Raw genomic sequence first — 10,376 nt, forward strand, 5'->3', positions numbered from 1 at the left:
CAAAATCAGAGCCCCACTGGCCTGGTGTGACTGTGCATGAGGATTCAGGGCACGTCCAGAGCCGGAGGATGCGTTTACATCGGCTCCAGGCAGTGATGGATTTATCAGAGGTGACTCCCCAGAGCCACCGTGACAAAGAAAGGCACCACATTCCTTGGCAAGGCCAGAGGGGTCAGAGCCAGCCCCTGCCATGAAAGCAACATTTCTGGTCCTTCACAATTAATGGAGCAATTTGAGCTTCAAAAGGTGAAGGGCATCCCTCGGCCCCAGCAGAAGCTCAGTTCTGACCTTATCCTTCAGCTCCTGAGGGAGGCTCTGCCAAAGCCCTGCTGTCTCCAGAATCCTGAGGAGCTGACCTTCTCCTGGAAGGCCTTGTCCCTCATTGCCCCATGAGTGACAAAGCCTTGAAGCACCACCTGAATTTGGAGGTTTGAGACAAACAGCCCTTCCTGTGACACCTGCATTTCTACAGGGGTAAAATCTTATTTCTCCTCCATTCTTCTTTCCTGTAGTGGGATAATCCTTGTATTCTACATTTTCTAAGCCTTCTCCAGCGTTTTTTGAGCTGCCTTATGGGACATCTACACCACGCAAAATTACTGCAGCTGCTTCTGTAAGAAGCTCCTAAAGTGCACTGTTTATTTCAGAAAACAACAACAATAACACACAAACAACCCATCCACAAAAGCAAGCAACAAACCCACAAAACCCACACCAACTCCCAAAAAACTAACACTCACACCACTAAGCAAACTCCTTACCTTCTCTTTGCTCTGTAGTCCATGAAAACACACAAATTCCTCCCCTGGGCTCTTATTTAAGCCCTTCAGCTGTGATAGGGATGGAGGGAAGTGTTGGTTGATTCCCTGCATCTGGGAGCCCTTTCACCCCAGGGCAGGGTCAGCTGTTCTCTAATCCATAAAGAACCCAATACGCTCTGACATCCTCCTGCTGCTCACTGCAAATGTCACCATCTCCATTTTTCAGTGCCCTGGGACACTCCTACAGCTCTCCCACCTTCTGCCTGAACAATCCTTCTCCCTGTCCCCAAGACTCAGAATTCCCTCCACCATTCAGTTTTGGGCCCTGCCCCAAAATAAGAATGGCATTGGAAAACTGAAGTGAAAAACCACCAAGAGAGCTGAGGGCTGGAGCATTTTCTCAGTGAGAGGAGGCAGAGGGAGGTGGGGTCCCTCAGCCTGGTGAGAAGATGATTTCAGGGGGTTATAACAGCAATGACCAGTAAAAATGCAGGTTCCTGAGCAGGTGCATTCAGACCCTTCATGGTGGTATGGTTTGGAGATGAGACTGATGAAAGAAAAGATGTTGAAATTGGATACACAAGGAAAAAGTTCTTTACCATAGTGAGAGCAAAATCCTGGGACAGACAGCCCGAGGAGATTCACATCCACCTTTGTGGGCTCTCAGGGCTGGACTGGGTAAAACCCTGAGAAACCTGATAAGATCTCAGCACTAACCCTGCCAGGAGCAGCAGGTTGGACCAAAGTCCCTTCCCAGCTGATCCAGCCTGCTCCTCTCCGGGACAAGAGGGTGAACCGGAATGATCAGCAGGTCCAGAGCTTCCTCCCCAGCAGGGCTGTGGGAACCCTGCAGTCAGCACCACCACCCTTGGATCATCCCATGGCAGCTTGAAAAGCCTTGTCAAACGCTGTGAATGTCAAGGGAAAAAAGTAGGGTAAAGGATTCAACTGAGTTGCGACAGTGACACGTGCCTGTGCTGGGGGAGGAGGAGGAAGCATGAGCTTGTCTTTGAGCTGACAACTTAAATGGGCCAAGAGCCTGGACACCATAAAGGATCAGCTGCACCACCAGCAGAGTGAAGCTGTGAGAGGGAAATTCATCCTTCCCTCTGCCATGGGCATGGCCTGGTCACAGGAGGGTGCTCAGCTGTGAGCAGTGGCTTCCTTGCAGTGAGGCCATGCACAGATTTCATTCTGATTTTATTTTAACTGGTGAGGGGACCAAGTGAGATGTGGGGAGGACCTGGCCCTCATTCCACTGCAAGGGGTGGCTCCCAACCTCTGCCCCTTCCTCCCCAGGGAGAGAAAGAGCTGTGAGGATGCTCATGTTATCTAAGAGAGATCTCAAATGTGTCATGACTCACTCACCTTTCAAAGCTGTCAAAAAAAAGAAAAATCAACAAAAAAACCCAAACCCAACACAACTTAAAAGGTGTAGGAAGAAAATCAAGGAAAAACAGTGGCTGAAGGTTTGATTTCTGTTTTGGTGTGTGTTTCTGAGGAGGCAGGCAGACACAGATGGGAGCTCAGGCTCCTGTGGCCACTGCTGCCCTGTCCCAGGGACCCATCAGTCCCACTGGGAAGGTGAATCCAGCTTTCCAAAACCAAGAGTGAACACACCTGGCACCAGCAAAGCATCCCTTCCATCCTGGTTACCTGGAGCCATGTGCCTGTCCAGCTGGAAGGATGGCACACAGAAGACCCAGGCTTTTGCTGGAGCACTGCCTCTCTTGGCCTCTCCTGGGGACAACATTTTGGGAAGTGTCCCCAAGTGAGGGAAATGTCCCCAGGTGAGGGAAATGTCCCCAAGTGAGGGAAATGTCCCCAGGTGAGGGAAGCAATTTCCTCAAAGCAGATTACTCCCACTCTCCACTTCCCTGGCACAGGTGGAGGTCTGTGAGGTATGGAGGTGTTTTATTTGCTATTTTCTCTGAAAAAAACCAAATACATGATGGCTATTAAACAGTGAACTTCTGCAATTTCTGTTCTCTTGTGATCTGTCCTTGTTATCTCAGCCTCCAGATTTAAAAGGATTGGATATGGCAATATGCTAAGAATTTTGGAGTCACTGAGGGCCATCTCAGGCTTAAAGATTCCCCATTGCCCTTCTCTCATTAAAATGTCATTTTCCACCTTAAAAATGGGGTCTTTTTGCTCCTGTCCTCTGAACAGGGTGCTGCTCCAGTGCCACACAATGTGACAGGATCATCACAGGATAACTACAGCAGGAGAAGTGGTGGAGGTCACCCTCCAAGCTGGAGGATTGATAAGGAAAGGCACTTTCCAATGTGTTCTCCCTGACCACTTGTGCCTCTTGCTCCCCCCAGTCCTGCCCATGCTCTGGATGCCCTGTTGAGTTTAGTAACACAACCTCTGAATTTAAAACCAAATAAGGGCCCAGGCTGTACAACTGGGCCACAGAGAGGGTTGGTGTGCTTCAAAGAAGAGGTGGCAGATTTTGCAAGAATCCAGGAGGCTGGGATGGGAAAAACATCAGGATCAAAGGCAGCTGGTCCGAGAGAAGCTCCAAACCAGCCCCAACACAAAGCTCAGCCACTGGCTGCCTGCCTGGGAAGTTTCCAAATGACAAAGGGTTTGCCAGAATTGGGTTATGTGGATTACCAGAGGAGAAGATGGTATTAGGTGTGCTGAGCACCTTGCTGAGGCCTCTCTTTTTAGGCATTGTGCCCCAGTTGAGTTCAAAGCTGGGATTGTGGCATGAGAGGCTCGAGCTCTGTCCAAACAAGGTCCAGAGGTTTAGGTGCTCAGCATTCAGGTGCTTGCAAAAGATGTTGACCCCTGAGGCTCATGATAAATCTAAAACTCCCTTTGAAAGTTAAGTGTTTAACATGAAGGAGCTGCTGTCCCATTGATGTACTGCCAGTGCTTTAACAACAGGATGCCACAAGTATTTCCCTGTGAGAGTTTTGCACAGTGAAAAGGGAGAGACTGTAAAATTACTTCTCTTGTGTTTGCACAAAGAGGGATTTGTCAGCCCGAGTGAAGAAGAGAGAGGGCAGCATTGTGAAAAGTGAAGAAAGGAATGAAGTCTATGTGTATTAAAAATTGTAAATAAATGCAAACGTGTGCCTAGCAAATCAAGGTCTGTGTATGATTCAGAGAGAATTTATGCTAGAGAAGGGGAGAGTAAGCCCACAGCTCCTCTGCTCTGGGGAATGTTTTTTTTTAAATTATTGACAATTTATACAATCTGGAGCTCTTCTAAATATAATTTTATTAGCATGAGAAGCCACTTGGCAGCAGGAAACTAATGCTGGTGAGTTCACAGTTTTCAAGACAAAGCGTTCTCTAAGAGAAAAGAAGGGAAAAGTCTGATTTGGGAAGAAGAGCCTTGCAGCTTCTGCCTAAAACCAGCCTCCACCTGCCATCTTCTGGGTGCAGGCTTAAATGGAGCAATATTCCCTAGCCTCAGCTTGCTTGTCTCTGCTCTCCAAAGGAGATGAGGCATATGCAGTCACGCTGCTCACCAGCTCTCCCGTCACCCTCCCACAATAACCCCTGAGACAGAGGGAACACGGCTATGGAGCTCCTGCTGTCACCCACCCCCTGGGATGGGCAGAATCAGGCAGGAGCCCACGAGCAGGAGCAGTTTTTGGCTGCCCAGCGTGTGCTGATTTTCCAGGCAGGACAGGGCAGAGGAGCTGGTAGGGGCAGGAGGACAGGGCCCATGGGAGCCGTGGGAATCGCCTTTCCTCCCTGGAGGAGGGTGATGCAACAGCACAGGAGAGCAAAGCCAGGCATCAGGCTCCAGCACGGCTGGATCAAAGCGTTTTTCTGGGTCTTATGGAAAAAAGAATCCAGCCAAGGAATGGTGCTGAGCTTTATTTTATTGAGCAGGGGCAGCAGAGGGGGGACAGGCTGCTCCCGTGTCCGTGGCCGGCGGTGGCTCAGCTCCTGCTGCTCCGTCCAGGGAGGACTCAGCACTTCCCCAGGTTCTTCAATCTTATTTTCCCTCCACTTCTCCTGTCAAAGGAGGGAGAGAGACTTAGACCAAGCAGCAAATGACAGACACAGCAGAGTGGGACAGAGCTCATCCATCCCAGCAGGCCTGACTTGTGTGTCCCTGGTACCTCACAGGGAACACCCAGCCATTTTCTCCTCTGCTCATTCTTCTCTGATTTTCCCTAGGATAAGGCAGCCTTGGCTGCACACTAAATATAAGGACTGCTAAGGCAAAAACATTTTGCAAGCACATTCCATCCATCAGGGACGGTTCCTATTTCATCTCCTTTAAAAGGTGACAGAGCTCAGGGAAAGGGGAGACATCCTGTTCTTCCTCTGAGATCTTGTGTCTTGCTCCACAAAGTTCATTCAGACTTTTCAGGAATAACTTGGCATGGCTCAGCTCCCACATTCCTCCAGGCACTTCTCAGTACCCAGGAGTGTGGGCAGTGAGAGCTGCAGCCTGTGGCACACAGTGGGAATTGTGCATCAATTTAGTGCATGTGGAAGGTACAGGCAGGATGCATTTGCTTCCCAGGCCCTGTGCTGCCTCTCAGCACGGCAACCAGCAGCCTGCAACACCCAGAAATGAATTAAAATTAACTTGTAGTCACACAGCTCTGCTCCAAGGAGGAAACATTCCCCTTGGCACTGTTCAGATCCTGGTCCATACAAGAGGAGCGGCCTCTCACAAGGCTTCCCCTCCATGAAGAACATCATTAGATCCATGGAAATGAAGGCCAAGCCTGCTATTTCAGTCCCCAAGTGTCACTTACAGCACTGCCTTGCAGAAGGCACACTTGTTCCCATACGTGACGCCATCCGTGCCGCAGTGGGGGTTGGACTCCCTCGTGCAGTACACGCTTCTGTTTACGAACTCTCTACAAATCTGCACAGGGAATAATAAAAAAAAAGACAAAAAAAACCCTTCAGGACCTCTACACTCTTTGTTTCACTTTCCTAATTGGACCCAAGGTCGTCAATGTAATGCTATTTCTGACAAGTGTTTACACTGCCTATTTTCAGACAGAAAAAGCCCTCTCTGAAATGAGCAGAAGCGGCGTTTCAGGGGAAATTTGGCCCCATGTTTGAGGAGGGAAATTGTAGTCACCTGGGAGAAGCCTTGATCTCCCAACAACAGGAATGGATTAGCCTAGGCATGCACGAGAAGAGTCAGCACGGATGCTCTGTCAGGCACTTGGAGCCAAGCTACCTCCCTGCTGCATGACTTCAGGTGCCTTGCGAAACCCTGCACTCAGTTTGGTGCTTGCTGAGCTCCTCCTTTCCCAGAGCAACCCTCCTTCCACAGGGAAATTCCCATGGGAATTTAAAATTATTCCCAGGAAGTGTACAGGAATTTTGTCTCTCTACAAGTCCTGGGGATGAACTAAGTTTGGGGGAATAGAACACTCAATAGTCCATTTGCTTCATGAAAAGATTGGATAGTGAAGCCAAGTTAAAAGTGATGCACCACTTAAACATTTGCTAGATCAACCATTTCTTTCCCTGCTCTACCTGCCAGCGTGGCCACACAACATCCCCCAGGTGGCAGTGAACTCCCCAGCACTGGGAATCCTTGGAAGGACCCACCTGCTCCCAGCAGACATTAAAAACTGTTTACCCAGCACCAAGATTTTGGTTATAAAAACATTCCTCCATAGTGAAACGCCATCACTGGATGTGGCACTCAGTGCTATGGTTTAGTTGACAAAGTGGTGATCAGTCAGAGGGTGGATTCGATGATCTTGGAGGTCTTTTCCAACAGTAATGATTCCATGGTTCTATTAAATGCAGATTCAGCAAGCAGAAACAGCAGCACTAACCTCTTCAATCTCTTGACCTGCTACATCTGGAACTAAAAGAAAAAAAAAAACAAAACACAACAACAACCAAAAAAAAAAAAAAAAAAAAAAAGAAGAGAGAAAAAACAGACAGATTTTACACATCAGCACTACTTTCTAATAAAGTCTGAGCTAAATTCAAACCTTTTATGCAAACCACAGTGAAACACACTCCAGGTTTTTCCTACTCCGTCATCCCTCACAGGGGAAGAGGGGGCAGAAAATACATTACCTGAATTGCTTTTCAGTATTTTCCTATTTTAAAAATGCTGCTCAAATACCATGCATCATCCATTCAGCTGCTAACTACACCTCAGACACACAGCCCAATCTCCTGGAAGGCAGCCACTCCCAGGGAAGCTGCTGCCGTATCAGATATGGAACTGTGCTCCCAGGGATTTTAAACCCATGTTGGCTTTTAAGGCTTTTAGGCTCCTGCACCTCTGAACAATGCAAGTGGCTGGTGCTGCTGACAGGAGGGGACCATGGAGAAGGAGATCCCGTGGTTGGGTTCATGCTCAGCACAGCTCAGACCCCTCCCAGGACAGGCTTAGCCCAGGTGAGATACAAAGAGACGTCACAGGGTGACAGAGCAGAACAGGCAGCACCGGTCAGAACCAGCACAAAAATCCCCTCTATAACCACAGGCTCTGGGCTTGGAGCTAATCAGTCCATGCTCTTCATGTTTCTTCCCAGCAAAGCCAGCAGGCAGGCGTGTAGGTTGAGTCAGAGCTGTGAAACGGGATGGCCCTGTCGTGTCTCCAAGGGGGAGCCTGACACTCCAGGGTGGGCTGAATGCAGATCTGCAGAATCCAGGTCACAGCAGAGGGGACAAACAGCATTTGGTGAGGCTGTACCTGCTGGTCAGCAGGGTCACTGCCAGCTGGGGTGCTGCTCTGGGCAGGAGGTGGAAGGACCTTGTCCTACACTCATCCCTTGCCAGTGGAAATCCCACCCAGCCCTCAGTCAGCTCAACCCTCATCCATCAACTCTTCCTACTTCTTTTGCTATTTCTGTTGTCCTTTGGTGTTTTTTCCTGGTGCTGGCACATTTACCCTGTCCTCAGGTTTATCTAGACTGCCCGGATGTTGAAGGCACTGGTATGGCTATCTGCTGTATTTATTTACAAAACAGCTCATTAAATAGTTTTGATAAATATTACATGCAGCTACAGAAGAATTTGTGATGATGCCTCTTGACATCTGTTTATTTTACAGGAGATCACAGGGTTTGCTGCTATTCTGCCTGGCCTTGGAAGGAAGCATCAGCCTTCTGACAGAACCCAGTCCCAATTAAGACTCAATTAGAGACAGATGAATATTTCATAATGAATAATGTGTACAAAGCAATTCACCTCTTCTCCATGCACAGCTTGCCATTTTCTCAAGTGACTCCTTTATTCAAATTATTCACAGAAAAACAAGTATAAATAGTTCTTGCTCCACATATTCTTCAATAACTGTTGCCACACACCTTGCAGAGCTGGGTCAGCTGTACTCAAGCAAGTGATAACATTGACATGACCTATGGGTTCAAAAATCATCACTCAGCTTCCCCACATCATCACAGAGATGTGTAAATCTCCAGATAAACAGTTGCTGGATCCTTTTAATTTGCCCTCTTTGTTCTGACTCCTCGAGGACATTTGAATTTAATTTTCAAGCTTTTCTCTGCAACATCAACGAAAGCTGAAACTTTCATCTAATTACATCTTCACATCTCCAAGGAGAACACCAAATACCAAGATGCTTAGGATCAAAACAAGAGCAGATGACCTGGAGGTGAGAGAGCTTCTTCTCTAACTGGTTCAGCAAAACTCTCCAGTGAACATTTGTACCAAAAATTCATAATTACACTCTGCTTTGGTATATTTGCTGAAGAAATGCTCAGAATTTGCTCGCTCTGTCTCTCAGTGACACCTCCACTACATTATGCACTGCAGAGGCACAAGAGGAGTGGAAATATGTCATGAGTGAGCAAGTCCTGCAGATATTTTCTACTTGCTCAGCTTTATCTTCAAGCCTGTCAGCCGGTGATCAAGACTCTCCAAAATTTGTTGTCAGGAGAAGTTTTGGCGTTTGTTTTTCTTTTCTAGGCTAGGGAAAAGATCACTTACCCGAGAAGAAAGAGAGCAGCAGCAGGCTGAGAAGCACTAGGGCACCTGTAGCCCTCATGCTGCAGGGAGCCCTTTAGTCCAAGCCAAGGTCGGAGCAGGAGGTGTTGTCTCAGTCCCAGAGCCCACAGTGTGCACTCAGAGCTGCCTTTCTGTGTATTTATGTGCCTGTCCATAGCTGTCCTCATTCCCCACCTTAATTGTGAGAACTTCTCCACTTGGTTTCTAAAGCCATTATTGGTCCTGGCCGGTTTATGATGCTTTAAGGAATGCTGCCCTGTCCACATCAAACCTAGAAAGGGATAATTATATGAGTGATAGATGTGCTTGTAACATAATTTTTTTTTTTTTTTTCTAAATAGTCACAGGTTTCTCACAAGGGTGAGTTTTCAAGGCAGTGATTCATCAGGGAAGCTGGTAATTTTCATTCTCTGTGCCCTCTCTGAATGCCAGCACCCAGGCTCTGAGTGCAGCGTGATGACACTCACTAGACATTACGAAATAAATCACAGCATGAGAGTGTGTTGTCTGTGAAACCAATTATGTGTTGTTCCCTGGCTATTTTTGAGGATGGTTCTAAATCTGTGGAGTTGGGGTGGAGAAGAGCTGGGCTGTGACATGCTCTCCTCGCCGTGTGCACAGTCCCAGATAGGACTGCTGACTCTCCCCCTGGACTATTTCAACTCTAGCTGTCAATGTTTTTCCAGCTTTTCACATTCACAAACATGTGTTAGGGCTCTGCTCCCACCCCCAGCGGCAGTGATGGGAATTTGATGGGGAATTGGCAGATCCAAGCTCTATTTCCAGCTGAGGCTGTGCAAGGATTTATGTTCAGGCACACCATTCGCCAAACACCTCTCCAGACAAGAATAAGCCTAAATTTCAGTATGTTTTCCTAAGGAGACAAGGCTTAGGAGAGGAATGTGTGTAGATATATCTGGGTTTTAGTTCCCCTAGTGAATTTTGAATGCACAACTAGTTGCAGCCAAATTTTACACAGGAGTGAAAAAAAAAATTAAAAATAACCGTCACATTTTTATACATTTTTCTAGCAACAGAGGAAAGATGCTGCCAGCATCCCCAGCCAGCAAGAGAGTTTCTGCAGGAGAGCAATGCCATGGGGGGTGCCCTACATCTGGGGAAACATTTCATTCTGCAGCTTGCCAGACAGCTCAAAAATCCCCACAGCGGCAGAGAAACCGTGACTGACAGGCAAACCCTCAGCTGTGCATTAAGGGTGATCTCACGACGCAGCCTCTGGTGTAATTTAGTTATCAAGCCCGTCAGCCACAGCCACGCTCACTTCTGCCACTCGCAGCACTCCTCGTTTGCCTTTTCTGCTTGCAGAAGTCACTGCTGGCCACCACAGCCCCGATGCCTCAGCCCCTCACCTGCCCAAATCGTGTTTCAGTCGCTGCAGCACCTCCGGGTTGGCTTCAGGTTCAGCAAACACACGGCAGGGACCAGCCCCTTCTGGGCTGAGCAGAGGAAAAGGCAAAATTCCCAACAGGGTGATTGTTGTTACTGCCCATTTCCACTTCTTTTGACGCCTGAGCAGTCGGCTCTGTGGCAAAGGTGGGGGAATTCCATCCCTCTGACAGCCAGGGACAGGAGAAGGACACCTGGACCTCCTTGTGCAGCCTGAGGGGTGGCTGGGCACAGCCTTGCTGGTGTCCAGTCCTAACCTGTGCTGGCCCC

General features: G+C 48.3%; 1 protein-coding gene across 1 annotated transcript; it reads right to left on the minus strand.

The window, feature by feature from the left end:
- Positions 1-4,450: 4,450 nt before the first annotated feature.
- On the minus strand, positions 4,451-9,605 carry LOC134559012 (serine protease inhibitor Kazal-type 6-like). Its single transcript, XM_063413456.1, has 4 exons — positions 8,682-9,605; positions 6,548-6,579; positions 5,501-5,613; positions 4,451-4,745 (listed from the first exon to the last, which is right to left on the minus strand). The coding sequence occupies exons 1-4, from the start codon at positions 8,737-8,739 to the stop codon at positions 4,700-4,702; spliced, it is 249 nt and encodes an 82-aa protein (XP_063269526.1). The 5' UTR covers positions 8,740-9,605; the 3' UTR covers positions 4,451-4,699.
- Between the last annotated feature and the right edge of the window lie 771 nt (positions 9,606-10,376).

This window comes from Prinia subflava, chromosome 16 (genome assembly GCF_021018805.1).
Source record: "Prinia subflava isolate CZ2003 ecotype Zambia chromosome 16, Cam_Psub_1.2, whole genome shotgun sequence".
Classification (NCBI taxonomy): Eukaryota; Metazoa; Chordata; class Aves; order Passeriformes; family Cisticolidae; genus Prinia; species Prinia subflava.